Below are 19,563 nucleotides of genomic sequence, written 5' to 3'. Positions count from 1 at the left end.
CCCAATGGGCTTGCAGGTAGTCTTGCTGGAACTCAAGAGATTTACCACATTTTCACACATCACTTTCTATTGCGACACATGACAACAGCCTTCCCTTTAGTATGAGATACTTTCCACTTAAAATAAGTTTATTTAAGTACAAAGAATGAGTCAACACAAAGAAGAATAGAAGTAGCCATACTTGGCCACAACTAAGCCTCTTTGGGGACCTGGGGTGACCCCCACAGGCCAGCCCTCCAGATGCCTGGGCCTCAGTCGCTGTCATGCCTGCGCTTCCTCTTGCAGCAAGTCGAGGAGTCTGAGTCATGCCTAAGGGAGACCAGGGGACACCTGGCGTGAGGGCCCCTGCCTGCCCAGCACTCTGTTTCCATCCCCAGGCAGCTGCACCTACTGGATGGGAGCAGGGGGCTGTGAGGAATCCGGCCCCCTCCCGTGCTCCTTTTCTTTCCTCCTCTTCTCTTTCTTGTGCCTCTTCTTCTTTTTCTTCTCTTTCTTGCTCTTCTTGTGGCTTTCAGGGCTGCAAAGGGTGATACGGAGAGCCAGGAGCCTCTGGGGTTTTGGGGGTCTAGCCGGGGGTGGGGCCACCACAGTAGCCACTGACCATGTGTAGCCATTTCAACCTCAGATCACTAAAGGAAACTGCTCAGTACCATGTGTGGCCAGTGGCTACCATGGTGGGCATCACAGACACATTCCAACCACAGCAGAAAGGTCTGCAGGGCAGCACCTGACAATCTCAGGGCTCCTTCCAGCCCTCCCATTGGGATGCCCCTGCACTCTTGGGGCCAGGTGGTGACCCCCTCCTGTGCTCCCTAGACCCTCGCACAAGTGGCCCATGTCTCAGCATCCTCCTCCAGGGCCCCTGACCCTGCTGGGGGTTGGTAGGCAGTCGTGAGACCGCCCCAGGACTCAGAATCTCCAGAGGCTCCTCGAAAGAAAAAAGCGACTGGAGCTGGGGAGTTCACTGACTGGAGAAGCAGCCAACGTCCTGAGAAAACAGTGAGTGCTGTGCCCTGGGAGGCCTTACCCCGGCTCCACCTTCTCCTCTGACCGAGGCTTCTTCTTGGCCGAAGCCGGGGAGGTCCCTGTCCGACTGCTCTCCACGCGGTGGTGCTGCCGAGAAAAGCCACTCAGGGGGTGTGCGGGGCGCCCCGGCATACCGACCGGCGAGAACCAGCCAGAAGCTGGGAGGGTATCCCCAAGGAGAGACGGCCTGCCCCCATGGCCCTCAACGGGAAGAGGCACTCAGACCGCCCCCCACCCCACCATGGGATCCCAGGATGTTTGGGGGTAGTTACCGTGAACACTGAAAGCCCCAGCTTAGCAGCCTCTTTGTCTTCCCGGGACAGCGCCACTCGCCCTGCAGAGCCACTGCGGGGACGTGGGTGAGATCCCCCCATGGTGAGACACCCCCACAGACACACACCCACGGCGAGGACCGCCCATCCCCAGGCCTCCCTAGAGAAGTGGTGCGCCCAGACGACCCGTGCTGGCGTCCACCTGGGCGGCTGACAGTGCGGAGCCCCGAGGAGCCACGCCCTCGCGACTTCTGGGGCCCCCAAGGACCCTCCGGTCCCGCACCTGGAACTCCCCAGGCCCAGGAGCCGGTCCACTCCCTTCTCGGGGTCACCTCCTTCCCGCTTACAGACTTCGACAAAGTCCTGTTGGGGAGGGGAGTGCAAGTGCTCGCCGCAGCGCAGGGTCAGCCCCCTCCCAATCCCGCCCCCGCACTCCAGGAGGGCCCACCTCTCACCTCCTTGCTCAGGCCGGTGGGCTGCTTCCTTACGTTCTTGTAGCCTCTGCGGGGGCCGCGCGTGAGCTTCAGGGAGCTGCGGGCCTCGCCTCGGCCCCTGCCGCCCCCCGACCCGGAGGTAAACCAACACCCTCCCCGCCCCCCTCCACCCCCGGCCCAAGCTCTCAAGGCACACTCACAGCGCTGCCATGAGCGCCTCCTGCTCCGCCTGCCTCACAGCCGCCAGCTCCTGCTCCCGGCTCAGACCCGCGCTGTGCGCCCGGCCCTTGGCGTACCAGGTGAGGTCACGGCCCTTCTGCCAGCGGCCCACCGGGGCCATCAGCGAGTTGCCTGCGGGGAACGGAGCGCCGAATGCTCGGCACGGCCCGCGGGTCGGCGCACCCCCAGCCCGCGAGCCCCCGGTCCCTGCGCCCCGCTCACCCAGGTAGTTCTCCCTCTGCTTATCAGTCTTCACATCCTCCCAGCTGAACTGGTCCTGCCCGCCGCGCACGCCGCCCCGGCTGGAGCCGAACATGGTAACAGGCAGCCCTCTACCTCCGGACTTCCCGGTACCCAGGCCCCACAGGTCCCCGCTCCCACTCACGCGTCGCACGCGGTGACGTCACGCCCGCGCCAAACCCGTGCGCTTGCGCTCTGTTCCCCCTCACCTCCCGACGGTGTCCCGCCCTGGCGCGCCTGTGCCTCAGTGCCGGCCCCCGAGCGCCTGCGCACTGCCGCGGCCCCAGCGGTGGCACTGGCAAAGGTGCGGAGGCTGCACCCGGGCACCCCAATGACAGGACAGCCGTTATTAGAAGTCACATTACGTGGGTGACGCCCCAGAGTCACTGTTCCCATTGTGTGCCGTGTTCCCTTGGCTGTGCCGGCAGAGGGGCAGGCACTGGAGACACGTCTGCAAACCCGCACTAAGTTTCCCGGCTATAGCTGCTTGAGGTTTCTATCAGGTAGCAGGCTGCCCCAGAGACAGGGAGCCTCCAAGGTCAGGTCGCGCCTACGCCGCTCATCCTCCGCCCTCGGGGGTACCGGCTGTGTCCAGTTCCCAAGGCAGCACACCTCATCGCGTTCGTTCCCCAGACAGCGCAGAGAAGGCCTCAGTCACCCACAAAGTGTTGGCAGATGCTTCTCATTCGGCACTGTTTCGGTCATTGCTGCTGTCAGGTGATGGCTCAGTATCCGAAGTAAATTGAGCTAGTTGTAGGGCGAGCGCGCTCCGTTTATCACCACAGCGAACCAGACTAGATTCAGTGATAACGGTGCTAGTGAGTGGAGCGGTGCTTCTCTTGTTAGCCAACCCCTGCTGAATTGAAACCGCGGGGTGAACAAATGTTCTCTGAGGAATTTACAGCAAGGTGTCAAGAGTGTTATTCTGTATGCCCTTTGTATTAGTCCTTTCACAAGCCACTGCCCTCCTGCAGGTTACTCAGTGAGTTCGCCTGATGGGCTGGCAGGGAATCGAGAAGAGGCCTTTCACCTGGCCTTCCTCTGAACCTGCTTTCTCGGGGAATCCCTCACTTGCCTGACGGCTGCCGGGGTCATCCTTGAGCAAGCCAGGTTGGCAGGGCCTGGAGTGGACAGCTGCCGTGGGGGCAGGGGGGTGGTGCAGTGCAGTGGATGTTCCCGTGCAGCTGTACAGTGCTGGTGTGGTGAGTGGACCAGAAGGGGTTGGCCTTCTGATCTAGAGATAAGGTACAGGGTTCATCTCCCAAAGGCTGCTGGCTCCTGCCTCCAAGGTCATGAACAGAATGCCGTCCCCACCGTCTACTGTATCAGTACTCTACGACTGGCCCTCAGGTTTATGAAAAGGAGCCTGACCACCCAGGACCTAACGAGAAGCAGCCCCAGGCCTGGGCCGGGTCAGCTGCCTTAAAAAGACTGGGAATTGCTCCCTTGGGTCTTGCAGGAAGGCTGCCAGGGTAAAATCAACCCCTGGAGCAGAAAGGCAGCAGTCAACTGGAAGGCCCAGCAGATTGTAGCTACAACGCACTGCAGACCTCAGTGGCGTTAACAAAGGGGAGCGGCCAGTCCCTTTGGCCCCTTTGATGGGGAGCACCTTCCCACTGCGTGCTGGGTACGGCTGAGGGAGGCCTGGTGAGGGGTAGGGCAGGCCAGCTGTAGGCTAGGTGCAGATGTCCTTGGATCCCAGACACCCTGCTCCTCCCACCTATTCTTGGTGGCCACTGTGCTCCCCCGGGAGAGTCCCTGGTGCCCTGAGGCTGAAGGCAGCGCTAGAACCAAGGGGGCTCCAGGACCCAGAGGGGCAGGTACGGCAGTGGCCAGGCTTCCCTGCAGTAGGAAGAGCACCCATGACCTCGGTACTGTTGAAGGATCACATGCCCTTTGGACCTCATCCTAAAACCACAACTGACCTGATTCTAAGCCCTCCATTCAGCTCAGTTGTAGAGACCCTCCAGGCTAGGGCACATGAAAAGGAAAGATAAGATGGACACAGCTTCGTGAACACATGATTTAAAGACACATGCCCCTCCCTGCTCCATAGCATCCCCCTCGGTCAGAGCAGCTTCCAGGCACCATCACTTCTTGGTCCAAAACTGCTTGTACTTCTCCACATCAAAGTCGTCACTGAGCTCTGGCTCCTCCTTCTCTTTGACCTGGGCCTCTCGTTTCCGGAACCGTGCACGCCTCTCCTCTGGGGACAGAGAGTCCAGGTCCACGGGCATCTGCGGGGAGGAAGGGATGTGTACATGGCTCAGGTGGAGGGTACCAGGATGTTCTCCAGGGTCTCCACTTCACCTTGTTATCATCTACCACACAGTTTAGGTCTTATGTGTTCTGTTGGGTTTTCTGTCCCTTTGAAGCTTTTTTTTTTTTTTTTTTTTTTTTTTTGTTGTTGCAGTATGCGGGCCTCTCACTGTTGTGGCCTCTCCCGTCGCGGAGCACAGGCTCCGGACACGCAGGCTTGGCGGCCATGGCTCACGGGCCTAGCCGCTCCGCGGCATGTGGGATCTTCCCGGACCGGGGCACGAACCTGTGTCCCCTGCATTGGCAGGCGGACTCTAAAACCACTGTGCCACCAGGGAAGCCCTGAAGCTTTTATTTTTTTAAAAACTTTTTCTGCTTGTTTTCCCAAGACGTGATGTTTTTTCGAACACACAGCTCACTATTGCTTCCTCATCTTGGTGTGTGGAGTGAGCTCCAGATCACCCTCCTCCCTCTCCTCAAACAATTCTGACCCATGACTCGCCTTCCTGCCCCAGTCCAGCGATGGTGGGTTCTGACCCCGTGAACCCCTGGAGGAGCAGTTTCTACAGGCTAAGTCCTCCAAGACCTGCACCCCAGGGGAGTGTCGGGGAAGGAAGCTTACTGTGAGAATCCGTCGAGGCTCCCGGTAGCGGATGTGGATGGTGGAACCATCCTGCTTGACCAGGAGCACAGGGTAGAGGCGTGCGTAGGTCTGCCGGTGCACTCGAGTGAGTGAGGCTCTGTTGCAATCAGCTCGCCGGGAGGACATATACAGTTGGCGGCGGCTCTCAAGGGCAGCCCCTGTCACCACACGCTGCCAGAGCAGGCTGCAGACACACACGTGCTGGTCAGCGGTTGGTGCCAGGACCAGAGTGGCCACACAGCCCAGCTCCTATGGGGGCACACAGCAACCCGCACCAGGGCAGGATGTGGTCAGAGTAGCTCCACCCCACATCCAGAAAGAGGCTGCAAGGGTGAGTCCACAAGGCCCTCAGATGGGTGAGGACAGAGTCCACAGCCAGGACCCTGGTGAGTGTCTCTGGTGAGGCCTGGCCCCATGGCTAGGGTGCTGGACTACAGCACTGAGTAGGAAGCTGATTTCCAGGGGACTGCAAACCTGGTGCTTGGATTGACCATTGTGAGTCCATCCCACGCCCCCTTCCCCATTCACACGTTGAAGCCCTAACCCCCCTGAGATGGTGTCAGGAGGTGGGACCTTTGGGTGGTGATTTGAATTAGATGAGGTCGTGAGCATAGGGTCCCCTCAGTAGGACTGGTGCCCTTGTAAGAGGAAGAGACCAGAGAGCTAACTCTCCCCTCCATGTGAGGACACTGAAAGAAGGCAGCCATCTCTGAACCAGGAAGAGAGACTTCACCAGAACCCTGCTGGCACCCTAATCTCAGACTTCCAGCTTTCATAAGCTCCCTGGTCTGTGGTGTTCTGCTAGGTCAGCCCAAGCAGACTGAGACACCTGGTCCACTTGGCTTCTGAGTGTGGTGGGCGCTCAGCCCTCCTGCACACAGCAGAGCACATGCTCCAAGGTGACAGGAAAGGGCTAGGTACTCTTCATGCCCCACTCTACCCAGCCACGTGACCCCACATTTGTCTCACCCACTCGGGACCTCGATTTCCCTGTCCCAGCATCTCCCTGTGACCCGCCCCCCGCCCCAAAGTCCCTTCCAGGCTGGCTTTCATGCAAACTTGAATTCAGAGCCCCAGGCTGTGCCTCAGTCCATCCGTTTCCTCACAGGTTTGAGGAAGAATGCATTCAAACAAGTACCAGAATTTCCTGGAATTGTCGGGTACTCTGGAAGTGACCTTCTTCTTCTGGCATTCTTTTGAACACTCACAGTGGACAGGCATCCTGCACACTCACCATGTGCCTTTTCCCAACTCCCTCACTGCATGGGCAGTCACATCAATGCAAACCTTCCCAACAGCCTCCCACCTGGTCCCCATTTCAATTCCTATTAAGTTCCCCTGCTTTGCGGGTAGTGATTCTGATATTCACATCACTTCAGTAGCTCCCACCAGACTTTCAGAACTTCTCTCTCCACAAAGCAGCCAGCATAAGCACATGGGCCATGGGCCATGCACAGCCACAGTATGGCAGCCTCTGCTTTGGTTGTGGTTCCCACCACCCCCTGCACTCCCCAGCTGACACCTCAGGCTGAGGGCCCATCTCCTCTACTAGTCTAACGGCCTGGGGCGAGAACTGCGTCTTATTTGCTATCAAGTCCCAGACTCTCCCTAGCTAAGTGCTCATAAATTTTGGCAAAATGAATCCAGTCCCTGCCTCCAGAAGTGCAAGACTGGAGAAAGGAGGTAGTGGGTAAACTCCAGCACCAGAGGAACCTGCAGTCAGTTGGGCAGGGCCTGTACCTAAGCAGCACCAGGGAGCCCAGGACACAGCCGCTCCGGAGAACCTGGGGTTGGTGACTCAGGAGGCTTCTGGAAGGGGCTGGAGTCAACCCTTGAGGGGAAAGAGTGGATGTTTTCCCACCAAACAGCAGTTGCAGTTCCAACATGAACCTTCTCCAGCATGAGGGCCCTCCTGGGAACGCTGCAGCCCGAGTCCCTTCTCCATCTTCATACTAACTCACAGCTTCAGGTGCCACATCCCTCTCCCTAGATTCCACAGAAACAATTCAAAACCTGCATTCATTTTCTCCTCCATCAATACTTCTCACCTGGGGGAGACCAGGGAGTGAGAGGAACACGCATACGGGGAGGCAGTTCGGGTGGTAAGAGAAGGCAGGCCATGACCTTCTCCACGGCTGGCCCGCAGGCGCTGAACAGGACAGTGACCACCATCACATCTGTTTGGTGCCAGGTATACTCACAAGTCACTTCCATTCCTCCTTCAACACTGTTAAGCTGTCCCCACATATGTACTTGTATGTATTCTCCAGATAAGCACACTGGCTCTGGAGGTTTTCCTGGGGCAGCAGAGCCTGAACCTCTTGAGTTGGCATTCTTTGGGTGGCCCCAGTACAGCAGTCCCAAGAGGCCTGGAGGGCCGTGCTTACCCAAGCAGTCTGCCCTTGGCCACCATTCCTCCTGCAGCACGTGAAGGCCCAGGGTCAGTCACGGGCCCAATGTGTGACCTGCTAGGCAAAGAAATGAGAGATCTTCTTTAAAAGGCAGGCTTTTCCACCTAACTGATTCTCACCAAATCCCAGCCGGGAACAAAGCGGTCTCCAAGACATTACCAGGTCAGTGCCCGTCTTGCCCAGTAACCTATCAGGCTTCCAGCCCTGACCTGGCATTAGAATCACCTGTGGAACGTTTTTGACCCGGAGATGCCCCACTCCTACTCCCCAAAACTCTGACTTAGTACGTCTGCAGCAGGGCCCGGGACCATTCTGGTGGGTTGCTGAGTCAGGGAAGCCACTCTGAGGATGGAATGCAACGTAAACGGAGAAGACTAGCTTATACCTTGTTTTCCAAGGTCATTGCATTCTCACAAAATCCAGCGAGGTAAAGATGACAAAAGGGCAGCCGCGGCTAACTAAACCTTGAGTCCCAGGGAAACGGAGGTTTTCACGGTGACCAACCAGTTGTTTCAAATGTCGAAGACCTGATGTATCAGACATTCAGACCCCAGGAAAAGAGCCCTCCCGGCCGAGATGAGAAGGTTTGCCTCGCTATCCCCTGTCAGGGCAGGGCATCTGCAGGCTTCCTTCCGCCTTCGGACGTGACTCTGCAGGACAACGAAATGCTATAAACCTCCCAAGCAATACCCGCCCATTCTCTCGCCCTCGAGGGCGGCATGCGGCGGGGCACGGACCCTCCCTTGGGGGAAGCCCTCCAAGCCCGCGCGACGCGGCGCCTTTCCGGCACCAACTTGCCACCCTCACCGCCTCCGGAGCGGCCTCGAGGACCAGCGGCCAGGCCGCCACTGGCCAATCGGGTGCCGGACTGGCCAGAGCCCAATCCACAATCACCGTAAACGCAGCTTTCAGTCCTCCTGCGGCACCGCCACAACGTCATCCGGCGGGCGCAGCGTCGTGCGGCGCTGACGTACAGCCTTGAGAGGCGGGGCGAGGCCGGCGCAGCTCTGACCAGCTTCCCCGCTGGCTGGGGCGGGTCCGGCTCCGCGCTGAAGTGCTTCTCTGAGGGGCGGAGAGAGGCCGGGCCGGCGTGGCGCTGCTCTGTGACGTACGGCCCCGTGGGCGGTGGCGGCGGCCCTTCATGCTGCGGCGCCCGCTGGCCGGGCTGGCGGCGGCCGCCCTGGGCCGGGCCCCATCGAACGGTGAGTGGCGGCCCCTCGCAGGGGGGCGGAGGTCCGGGCGCGCGCAGGCCCCGGGAGGGCCTTCCTGGGGAGTCCGGCCCCGGGCTCGCGTGTCGCTGTCTGAATCCGTGGAGGAGAGGCGGGGACCGCCGCTGCTTGCGTGCGAGGGGCCGCCAGAGCCCGTGCTGAGCGCCGGTGTCGTGGACCTGCCTGAGGGGACTCGTGGGGCTGTGCTTGTGAATTCGGTCATCCCGCCAGCCACCGAAATTGCCCTCGGCGGTCCTCACTGGTTTCCAGAGTTCCGTCTCGGGGCGAGCAAAGCGGGGTAGACGAGGAGAGGGTAGTGCGTCTCCTCATGGAGGCAAATTCAGGAAGGCTTTCCTTCGCTTTGAAGTTGTATCCCGTGTGTCTGTGTTTTAGAATTGCTTTTGGTAGTTACTATTTTACTTAGACAAATGAAAAGCTGGTTCCCCTGTGTCAGTCCTCAAAATGTAGGAGGAAATTCTCCTGGCACGGGAAGCTCCAGACAGCTTGTAAAACCCCTGCAGCTTGAGGACTTCATGCTGGATGCCATTGTGGACCCTGCAGGATGCGGAGGGGCAGAGAGGGGAAGCAGCCTGACACCCCTCTCCAAGGTGGGCCACCCAGCAGAGCCGAAAACCCTGCGAGATGAGGGTTTTGAAGGACCTTAGGTTGCCCCTGGTATGGCAGAGTCGCAGAAGTCCCGATGAGCTCACCTGGCCTGTAGAAATATGTAGTCTACCCCGAGCTCAAGAGGAGCAGCACAGGTAACAGTTGGGAACCCCTCCCGGTGGTCCAGCTTTGGTGCTATGTTTGGTTCCCAAATATTGCAAACGCAGGGGCGTCCTAGCTGACTGCTCCAAGGACTCCCAGCCAAGAGGGCCCCTGGGACTGCTGCAGGTTCCTGGCCAGCCCCACAGCCCAGCGCTGCTGGACATTGCAGATATGGGTACTCCACGCAGGAGCAGGTTGTTGGTGGCAGGCCTTCCTGACTCGTGGGCATGGTAGCTGGGGTTCAGCTTCCCTCAGGACAAGACACCTCAAGTCTAGGTTCCTGGAGCTGCCCATCTGCTGATTTTAGACATTCTTTTGGGAGCAGTGAGAGGGAGTGAGTCTCCACCCAGATGCTGGTTTGAGGAGGAGCAGTGAGGTGTGCCACCTCACATGTTATCAGTGTCTTTTGATAGGGGTGGAGGAGGTGGAAGCTCAGGTGATGATTGGCCAGTGTGGGATGAGGCCCACGGGGACAGGAGGAGGGAGGCCAAGATGTGCTTCTCATGGTCAGCCTCGCACGAGTCCCCTGTGAGTGCCCCTTGGCAGCATGCCTGGCCAAATGTGGACTTTTCTGGACTTTTCTGTCACTCTTTCACTTCCCAGACCATGACTTGTGAGGGACCCAGGAAAACCTTCACCTTCACCACCAGGAGGGATGTGGGGTGGGTGTGGCTTCCTGTCTTATCACTGACAAGCTGAATTTCCTGCCACGTGAGCCCCTACTCTGCCCTCTTGGAAGCATTCCACACACTTGCCTGCACACACCAGGCCAGCTTGTGATCTGGGTTGGTGCCACACCTGTGATAGGTGTAGTTTGCTTGGGCTTTCCTTTAGATTTTGAGAACATGTTGATCCAGCCCTTGACCTTTGTCTGGAACTGGTAAGATCAGCAGTTTATTTGAGTAGCAGATTCTGCAAGTTCTGAAGTTGCACATTTTTCTTCAGCCACACCCAAACTTTTTATTTTTTAAACACCTGAACTGTTGATCTCCACCTTTTGCGTCACATTTAGCGTAGCCCAAGAAACACGTTCAGAGGATTTGAGGAAGAGCAAGAAGGAAGGTATTACGATGTAGTTGGGCGTGGAAGGAAGTGACCCCAGTCCTCAAGGAGAAAAGGGGAAGCACAGAGGGTGAGCTGTTGGGACACTGGTATGGAGGCAGGTGCCCTTCAGTCGGGCTCTGACCCCTGGCTGAACCTGTGTACCAGGCCTCTGTTCCCCCGGGTCCTTCTCTGATCCTGTGCGTGCTGGGCCTTGATGTCCCCTGGTCCCTGGCTGACCCTGGGTGTGCTTGACCTCTGTTCCCCTCTCTGTGAGAGTGAACCCTGCCCCACCCAGAAGGGCTTGGGCTTTTTCTTGCTCTTTGATTTGTATGTCCTGGACCCCTTTCCCTTTCATGCTCCCTCTGCCTTCCCTTAGGGCTAGAACTGAGGATCTCATGTGGGACTGAATCCCGGTTCTTCTCCTTGATGGAAGGAGATCCAGACGCAGCTGTGTAGCCATGACAGGCCCGAGTCCTCCATGGTGTGGCTTCTTGCCAACACTTTTGAAGGACAAGCTTCCTCTCAGGGAAGGCATGGTCTCACCCCACTGCCGGGAGAGGAAGTGAGAAGAAAATCGCTGGCTGCGTTGTGGCTCTCCCACTTCAAGTCAGGTTCTTGAAGGTTAAATGGTTTCTTAAGGTCATTGGGCCAGGACGTGTCCCACACACGGAGCACCTGAGGCCAAGGCCAGGGTAGTCCTCCTGTCCCACACAGCCTGTTTGGGGGATAGGGCATGACCAGCTATCCTAACCCAGATCAACTCATGTCTTGTGGCTTGTGTTTTGCAAGAGGGCTGGTGGGGTTTGACTTTCTCTTCTGTGTATCCTCAGAGGGTTGCACCTTGTCTTAGCGTCTCATGGACGAGTGGGGAGGGAAGTGGGGTGGTGGCCATGCCCAGCCCTTGGGACAGGGCGGGAAAGCAGGTGGAAGCAGGAAGGAGAGCAGGAAATGCTTCTCGAGGCGAGCCTTCCAAGGCTGCCTGAGGAGCTCCTTGTGAGGGGTTCCAGCAGAGAGCATTCCAGAATGCACAGGCTTGCACCAGCGACTCCTACAGAAATTGCATCCCTGATCCTTATTGCTGTCCTTGGGAAATTTCCAGTTTCTTTCCAGGAAGCTGGGGTTCGGAATTGTGGAATAGTCAAGGAGGAGCGGATACAGAGCATTCCTAACTGCCAATCAGTTATACCAGCTGCTGGGGCCAAAATCAGGCTCAGGGGTATCTGGCACACTTGATCACTGGGACTGAGAGGCCCTGAGGTCTGTCCCACACTGAGTGTGCTCCTGTCAAAGGTGGCTTTAGTGATCACTCTATCACCATGATCACTGGGTGGAGCCCAGTATCCAGCGACTCCCCAAGTGCCTTCTGCAGGGCGAGTCCACTCCCATGTGGTCACTGTGGCTCACGCCCTTGTGCTAAGAGGAGGTGACCTCAGGGAAGAGCCCCACAAGAGGAAGGACTCTGGATCCCACCCACCTCAAGGCAGTGGTGCTAGGTGGGTGCCCCCTCCCATTGTCATCAGTAGTGTAACCTTTGAAGGAGGGCACGATGGATGGCCAGCACTGGGAAGGCCTGGGGCCTGGACTTGAGGGGCAGGTTGGGGCTCAGGAGGATACCCTGTGAGGAGTGGGCTGGCAGGGTAAGGTGATCATTTGGACCCAGGCAGGGAGTGAACTTTGCAGCCATCAGCCAACCCCCATGCGTGCATACATACCTGCTGCTTACTGCCAGTGGTTGTTGGGCTGGGGATGGGAGGTCTCAGTGGGATGCAGGTGCCGTGCCCATGCCCCCAGGGTTCATGACATGGGGTAGAAAGCCAGATAGAAACCAGGTAAGATGATGAGTAAGACTTGTGCACAGCATGCTCCTTGAGGGTTTCAGGCGCTGCGACTTCCATGTGTAGTGTTTGGTCCTGATTGAAGACATGTCTTCCCTATGTAGGTTTGCAGTGTCCAGATGTTAGAGCTTATGACCACAACATCTGGCCATGATTGCAGGCATGGGGAACAGGGCAGGAACTGCCAGGGAAACATGTTAGGGGCCTGTGTGTTGGCCTGGAGGCACAGGGCAGGTCAAAACCATGTAGTCTCTGGGTGTTGCTGGAAGGTTTACAGTTGGGGGCTGTGGGATGTGAGGGCGGGGCACCTGTTCAAGTTGGACACATGGCAAAGGAGCATAGTGTTCCTGAGGGGCTTCTTCATAGATAGGCAGGATGGGTCCTCCCCTCCCTGGAGGTGGATACCCCAAGTTGGGTCCAGAAGGCACCAGCTGCATCCACTGAGTTGAGGGTTTGTTGCTGTGAGCAAGGCCCAGGTAGGCTTTCTGGTCCATCTCTTGTGAGCATTGCCACGTGTCCACTTGATGTTGCCCCCGCCCTGGAGAAACTCACATTGCTGTGGCGCCTACATGCTGCCGGGTCCTGGGAAGACCTACGCTGCTGAACAACCACAGCTGCCCTGCTTGCAAGGTGGGGAGGCAGTGTGTGTGCGGCGGTGACTCGGCACAGTCCCGAGGCCGGGCAGTGTGGTGGCAGACCCCAGCCTCCATAGCCTTTCTCTTTCCAGGCCTCCTCTAGGGGCAGCAACCTTGCTCGGGGACCAACTGGCCCCCAATGTTTCCTCTGTCCTCCTATGCCCCTCCACCCCGACGTAGCTCTCCCCACAACCCTGGTCACTCACTGTCTAGAAGTCAGGACAGACCCAGGGGGGTGGGCTGGGTTGCCTACAGGACGTTCATTGTGCAAAGGAAGGAACTTTGTGAAGGCCGACAGTGAGCCAGAGATGAGACCTTCCCATGCACCAGTCCTTAAGGTAGGGAGGGGGCTGCGCTCTATTGGGCAGCGACAGCAGTGGGCTTGGAGTCGGACACACACACATGTGGGCATTTGTATGGTGGCACTGTGTCTGGGCGGGAAAGTCAAGACACCAGAAAGGAGTTGGGAGTCCAATGGGACCATTGCTAGATAAAAACGATGTACTATTGTAATAGGAAACTTGGAAGAGACAAGGGAACTAAGAACTGGTCATTTAGAAGTGACAGATAATTGTTGAGCTCCTCTGGGCCCATTTCTTCTATCTCTCTTCAGCAGAGGAGCGTATCTGTTTCCCGACTCCTTCTCCGGGGTGTTTGCATATGGCATGATGGTCCCAGAATAACTAGCTATGCTTTAGCCAGATTACCCAGGTTGGCCTCATTGCGAATTAGGAAAGCAGTGCCCACCTGGGGCCCTGCTGGAGAGCTGCCCTGGGCTAGATGACTGGGTGTCCCCGAGCAGAGTGGCCTGTCCCTCCTGGGCCTCATCGCTGGTCTACTGGCCACTTATTGCCCCTCCACACCTTACCAGGCACCCCACAGACAGAGCCCTGCTGGGCTAGGTCAGCTCACCACACGCCCTCTCAGGGTCTCCCTCCGGGGCAACACATAGCCTCCCAGCCCCCTAGCTCAGTGCCTACCTCGATTCCTGTCTTCTGAGGCTCCCGATGCACCTGACCTTCCTCAGCCCGTCTTGCTCACGTGGCTGGGTGGGCAAGTGCGCATCTCTAGGGTGAGGAGCAGCCTTTGCCCTCTGCTGAGCAGGTGGCGCTGGCTGCCCTGGGAGGGATTTAGTGCTTAGAGGGTGGGGAGCAGGCAAGGATTACCACTCTCCTCTCAGCTCATCCCGAGCAGCCCCAAGGTGAGCACGGAGGCTGCACCCCATGCAGAAGGTAGGTCCTGTATGAGGGGTGCTGGGCTGATCCAATGGGCACAGAGCAGGCTAAGCTGATGCTTCCAGGGCTCCCCCACTATTCCTGCCCTCAGCGTTTTCACCTGTGGCAGGTGTCTGAGCCCTGTGCTATGAGCTGGGAGGGTGGCACCCATTGCTCTCCTGCTGGCTTCATGAGACCCAAGTGTCAGAGAAGGGGAGTCAGGAAGCTGTGGTCGTTGGGGGTCAGCCCCTTGCTTTTCAGTGGAAGTTGCCAGAACAGGGCTTGGGTTCCGCTGACCTTGACCAAGGGCACCTCTGGGGTGTGGTGCCAGGAGATGCAGGAATTGGGACCCGGACATGCCCCTCCCAGGAGCTCCTTGAGGGTGGGATAGGAGTGGACAGCTGGGAGGCCACACATTTGTGGTCAGTGCATGTATTACCAGGTAGCACGCCCAAAGGGAGGCATAGCCAGGGTTTGAGCATGGCTCTGAGTGACTGCCCACAGCTCCGCCCAATTTCTGGGGTGAATTCACTTGGGGCAGAGATGGGGGCACCGCAGCCACCTCGCCCACTTCCATAGGGAGCAAGGCCCTGCTGATATTTGCCTCTCCCGTCCCCCGCTACAGGGATGTCAGGACCAAGGCCCGTTGTCCTGAGCGGACCCTCAGGGGCTGGGAAGAGCACCCTACTGAAGAGACTCCTGCAGGAACACGACAGCATCTTCGGCTTCAGCGTGTCCCGTGAGGCCCCAGGGGAGGTGGGGGAGGGTCTCAAGGAAGCTGTGGGCGGGGACCCCTACTGACATGCCCTGAAGCCCCCCACACTCCCACACGGTGTGGCGGAAACCCCCACTCTGCTGACCCTAACCTGGAGCCTCCTCTCCCACACCCCCAGATTGGCTGAGCCAGGCCCTGTGGGCAAGGCCCTGGGGATGGGATGCCTGGGGCTCCAGGTGTCATCCCAAGTCAGTCACTGGTACTTGTTCCTAGACACCACAAGGGACCCGAGGCCAGGAGAGGAGAACGGCAAAGGTGAGCTCGGCCAGCCTCAGTGCTCCAGCACAGGACTGGAGCAGCCCTCCATGTGTCAGAGTGATGCATGAGGCCTCAGTCTCCCCATCAGCTCCTCCTCCTTTGCAGATTACTACTTTGTGACCAGGGAGGTGATGCAGCGGGACATTGCCGCTGGAGACTTCATCGAGCATGCTGAGTTCTCAGGGAACTTGTATGGGACCAGGTAGGCCATGCTTGGGGCCCTCCCTTCCTCCAGTTCTCTCAGGAACCTAGAGTGGGCAGCCCAGGCAGGGGTATCTCTCTGTGGGCCCTGGGCAGCGGGTCTCCCCTTGGCTGGGCCCCAGGTGGGGGGTTTCTTTCTATGGGCCGTCTGGGCAGTTGGGGCGAGGGACCCAGCCCCCCAGGGGTGAAGATGCAGCCACAGTCAGGGCTCTCTAGGCCACTCCCTCGTGGCCCAGCCCCATTTGTGTCTACCAGGCCAGGCTGCTGTGAGAACAGTGGGCCACACAAGGGCCTGGTATGCAATGAGGACTTGGAGGACCTGGGTCTCATAGGTCGGCAGATTGCACTATGCCCCCCCCACCTCCAACCCCTGGGGTAGCCTGAGACGGTCTCTGGCACAACAGCAGCTGCCCCTCCCAACAACCCACCAGAGCGGAGTCTTTGCTGGCTCCTCGCACCTGGCTTGCAAGGCCTGGAAGCAGTGCCTTGAAACAGGCAGGCAGGGCCAGGCATTCCTCTGTGCATAGCCTGTCCCTGAGCCACCTAGCTGAGCGAGGCAGGTACCCCACAGGACCCAGCATACTCTGCCCCAGGTGCAGATGGGAAGAGTAGTGGGCTGCCAAGTGGGGTCATTTGGCCACTGTTGGGACACACAATGCCCGCTAAGGGGCAGTGCCCCCAGTGGATGAGGAGCACATGGTACGTGGTGACCCTAGGATGAGGGGCCAAAGCCTACACAGGGTGTCCAGGTGATGAGGAAGCCCAAGGGCGTGCCGTGGAGTGCTATGGGGGCCACAGCCAGGGCATCCCTCTCCAAGCAGGGCCCCAGCATGCAGGATATGGGAGGGTGGTTGCCATCGCTAGCCCGAGGGCACGATCCAGGGGGTGATGCCAGAAGCTTCTGGAGGCATGATTGGCGGGTGGGACTGATTGGGGTGATGGAGTGGTGTGGGGCCTGGGAGCAGGTGCCAGGAGGAGAGGCCCTGGCCCAGGGTCTGAAGGTGCCCCTCCGTACTGCCACAGCAGACCAGCAGAGGGCCCCCTTGTGCAAGGGTTGCTCAGAGAGTACTTCCAGAAAGAGGGAACAGACGCCACAGTCAGGGTGGGCCCCTGTGGGCACCCCCAGAGAGGCCCAGAGCAAGGGATGGGCAGTGATGGTCCCACTGAGGCTCTTCGAGGCCATGGGGTCTGCTAGGGCCTCAGGAGCCCACAGCTGAGCAGCCCCCCTCCTATCCCACCCCCAGCAAAGCAGCTGTGCGGGCCGTGCAGGCCATGAACCGCATCTGCGTGCTGGATGTGGACCTGCAGGGCGTGCGCAACATCAAGAAGACCGACCTGCGGCCCGTCTACATCTTTGTGCAGCCACCCTCGCTGGATGTCCTGGTGGGGGCTGAGGGAGGAGGGCGGTGGCGGGGGCAACCCTGGAGGCTCTGACCTTCTGACTTCCGTAGTTTGTCACAGGAGCAGCGGCTGCGGCAGCGGAACACAGAGACGGAGGAGAGCCTGGCTAAGCGTCTGGCTGCTGCCCGGGCTGACATGGAGAGCAGTGAGTGTGGGCACCTATCACTCCGTATCCCTGGACCCTCTCCAACCCCCACAGTAGAACAGTCCCACCCAGCAAGGGGCAGAGGAGGGCTGGAGCCATCACCCAGCACTGTGGTCCGCGTGAAGGGTCCCCGGACACCCCCTCTGTCACCAGAGCCTCCACTGACCCTGCCCCCACCCTCAGGCGAGGAGCCCGGCCTGTTTGACCTGATCATCGTCAACGACAGTCTGGACAAGGCCTACTGGGCCCTGAAGGAGGCGCTCTCCGAGGTGGGCTGGGGGTGGAGGTGGGGCCTCAGACCTCTGTCTGGCAAATGGGGAAAATAGGCTGGGACAGGTGATATGGCAGCCCCAGGCCCTGGGCGAGACCCTCTTCCTTTTCCCAGTCTCTCTTCCTTTCTCCCCGGCAGGAAATAAAGAAGGCTCAAGCAATTGGTCACTCCTGAGCAGGTCCACCGGCTGTAACTCCTCAGGTGGGGCCTAGGGCCTGGCACCCACCTGCAGCGGGCCAGGGTCTCCGGTGGTGGCTCTGCTCACCTCAGCTAGCACCCAGGGTTTGGGGTGCTGCCTATCTTCCCTCATTCCCGCACCGTGACTGGAGGACTTCTCTCACCCCCTCTCCCCATGTCCATTTCTAGGCTTCCTCCCCACCCCGCCCTATCAACGCCCCCTCCCATGGAAGCTGGGCCAACATCCAAATAAAGAACTGCTGGGTTAGAGTGTCCTTGAGCCCGTGGATCATGGCCCTGGGTGGGTGGGGCCACAGTACACCACTCCAGACCCACCCCCCACCCCACCCTGCTATTGGCAGCCACACCCTAACTGGCCAGCCCCTGGAGGTTCTTGGGCAGCAGCATCCATCTGATGATATCTGCTGCTCTGGGCTGCCGGCCCCCAGAGAGGGCTGCTCCTGAGCTGCTGCACGCTGCTTGCCCTGGGCTCCCACCAGGTGGGTGCAGGGCCTCATCCCCCACTGTCTCTTTGAGTTGCCATTGAGGCTGGGGTCAGAAGGTCCTGGGGGCTCATCCTGCATGAACCACTCCTCCTGGTCCCTGAACTGGGCTGATGGTGGCAGAGGGACAGACATTGCATACCTGAAGAGGGACTGAGACTACAGAGGATGGACCTCTATCTGGGGGCCTTGTGCATGGCCCGCTGGGGGTCTGGCCGGCCCTAATGTTCCTGGAGAGGCCAGCCCAGGGAAGACACCTGGGGGCCTCTGTTAGGGTTCCAGGCTCTGTGGAGTCTCAGAAGATACCTCCAAAAGCTGCCCATCTCAAGTCGGGGCAGCTGAGTTGTACTAGGCACAGGAGGCACTCGCCTGAGCCCTGGTCCATGCCCAGGCCATGCTCCTACAGTGGAACCCAGACAGATGGTGGATGCAGACCTGGAGGAGGCAGGGAGCCAAGGCAGAAACAGAAAGGCTGGGCTCCATCCAAAAGCGCAGATGCACAGCAGAGGGCAGGCGAGAGCTGGGCCTGGACACTGGACGGTGGGCAGAGGGGCGCTGGGCAGCCCCTAGGCCTGGGGGCAAGTGAGATGGGGCTGGGCTGCCTCCTGACCTACTGTACAGCCTGGGAGAGACTGGTTCCCTCTCTGGGACCCATCCAGCCCCAGGGACAATCAGGGATTCAGACCCCGAGCCTCATGGGGAACAATGGAGTCCTTGAAGGCCCTCCCCCCACATTGTGCTTGGTGGTGAGAGGTGGCCCTGGGTCGGGCCCTGGACTTAGCCGGGTGCACACCCTCAGGAGGGCTGGGGTCCAGCCAGCCAGCAGGTGGAAGGGCTCAGAAGGACTTGTTTCCTGGCCTGGAAAAGGTAGGGTACCACCAGGGGACCAGGTTTGGGGTGCCCTTTGGGGCTGAGTAGCACCCTGTTCACTCTGGGCCCAGGGTCTCAGGGGCCTGGACTCAACTCTCTTGGAACAGCCAACCCCAGGAGATAACGGGTGCTGAGCCTGGTTGGGTGGCCCTCCATTCTGGGGGTCTGTCCATCTCAGGCCCACTGCCCTCACAGGGCCATCATTCTGGGTGGTGATTGAGCTGCAGTAAGACTCAAGGGGAGGAGGAGGTAGAGACAGAAGTCTGCCCCTCCCCCTCCCCCAGAAGCTGCTCAGGCCAGCTGATGAGCAAGGGGGCAAGGGGGTGGGCCCCCGAGCAGCTGGGACCCCTCAGGCCATGTGGGACCGGCCAGCCCCTGCCAGCTAGGCAGCTGCAGTGTATCCAAAGGCTGGGGCCTTGGGCTATTCAGCCCTGGGGGGAGGTTGGGGAGCCCCACCTCTTCCACATGGGCAGACAAGCTGTAGTTGGTACACCTGCCTGCTGTCCACACTGCTCTTGGTTTAGCCTTTATGTGGCCACGGGCACCTCCTAAACCCTTCTGGCCACCTGCTAGGTCCTGCGTCCTCAGATCTGGGTCCTGGAGGTTAGCAGAGCAGAACAGACTCCTGTTCTCCAGGAGCAGCACCCACTGCGCCACAGATGTGAGTTGTCTGGGTGCAGATTGCATGCAGGGTGGCTGGACAAGAATGGGGAGTGGGACTGGGCTGGGGTCCCGACAAGGGGCAGCACAGCTG

General features: G+C 59.2%; 3 protein-coding genes across 14 annotated transcripts; 1 reads left to right on the top strand and 2 right to left on the bottom strand.

Annotated features, from left to right (window-relative positions):
* Nucleotides 1-110: 110 nt before the first annotated feature.
* On the bottom strand, nucleotides 111-2,350 carry C3H1orf35 (chromosome 3 C1orf35 homolog). The gene is made up of 8 exons (XM_060092649.1): nucleotides 2,174-2,350; nucleotides 1,933-2,083; nucleotides 1,754-1,799; nucleotides 1,582-1,661; nucleotides 1,299-1,371; nucleotides 1,028-1,113; nucleotides 392-517; nucleotides 111-309 (listed from the first exon to the last, which is right to left on the bottom strand). The coding sequence occupies exons 1-8, from the start codon at nucleotides 2,265-2,267 to the stop codon at nucleotides 252-254; spliced, it is 714 nt and encodes a 237-aa protein (XP_059948632.1). The 5' UTR covers nucleotides 2,268-2,350; the 3' UTR covers nucleotides 111-251.
* Nucleotides 2,351-4,200: 1,850 nt separating this feature from the next.
* MRPL55 (mitochondrial ribosomal protein L55) lies at nucleotides 4,201-8,499 on the bottom strand. 7 transcript variants are annotated; one of them, XM_060095002.1, is made up of 5 exons: nucleotides 8,399-8,492; nucleotides 7,890-8,154; nucleotides 7,481-7,561; nucleotides 5,073-5,277; nucleotides 4,201-4,428 (listed from the first exon to the last, which is right to left on the bottom strand). In XM_060095002.1, the coding sequence occupies exons 3-5, from the start codon at nucleotides 7,504-7,506 to the stop codon at nucleotides 4,282-4,284; spliced, it is 378 nt and encodes a 125-aa protein (XP_059950985.1). In that variant the 5' UTR covers nucleotides 7,507-7,561; nucleotides 7,890-8,154; nucleotides 8,399-8,492; the 3' UTR covers nucleotides 4,201-4,281. The 7 variants fall into 7 exon arrangements, with proteins under 7 accessions (XP_059950985.1, XP_059950983.1, XP_059950984.1 ...); XM_060095000.1 differs by having other exon boundaries at nucleotides 8,312-8,452; XM_060095001.1 differs by having other exon boundaries at nucleotides 7,481-7,558; nucleotides 8,312-8,452.
* A 17-nt stretch (nucleotides 8,500-8,516) lies between these two features.
* Nucleotides 8,517-17,711, top strand: GUK1 (guanylate kinase 1). Of its 6 annotated transcripts, XM_060094994.1 has the most exons (9): nucleotides 8,527-8,706; nucleotides 9,167-9,320; nucleotides 14,834-14,947; nucleotides 15,197-15,238; nucleotides 15,347-15,443; nucleotides 16,687-16,825; nucleotides 16,904-16,988; nucleotides 17,142-17,257; nucleotides 17,398-17,711. In XM_060094994.1, the coding sequence occupies exons 2-9, from the start codon at nucleotides 9,275-9,277 to the stop codon at nucleotides 17,431-17,433; spliced, it is 675 nt and encodes a 224-aa protein (XP_059950977.1). In that variant the 5' UTR covers nucleotides 8,527-8,706; nucleotides 9,167-9,274; the 3' UTR covers nucleotides 17,434-17,711. The 6 variants fall into 6 exon arrangements, with proteins under 6 accessions (XP_059950981.1, XP_059950977.1, XP_059950975.1 ...); XM_060094992.1 differs by lacking the exon at nucleotides 9,167-9,320 and having other exon boundaries at nucleotides 8,528-8,706; XM_060094995.1 differs by lacking the exon at nucleotides 9,167-9,320 and having other exon boundaries at nucleotides 8,537-8,706; nucleotides 17,172-17,257.
* Nucleotides 17,712-19,563: the final 1,852 nt, after the last annotated feature.

Source organism: Mesoplodon densirostris, chromosome 3 (assembly GCF_025265405.1).
Source record: "Mesoplodon densirostris isolate mMesDen1 chromosome 3, mMesDen1 primary haplotype, whole genome shotgun sequence".
Taxonomy (NCBI): domain Eukaryota; kingdom Metazoa; phylum Chordata; class Mammalia; order Artiodactyla; family Ziphiidae; genus Mesoplodon; species Mesoplodon densirostris.
The sequence above is the reverse complement of the archived record's forward strand: the minus strand, read 5'-3'. Positions and strand labels throughout refer to the sequence as shown.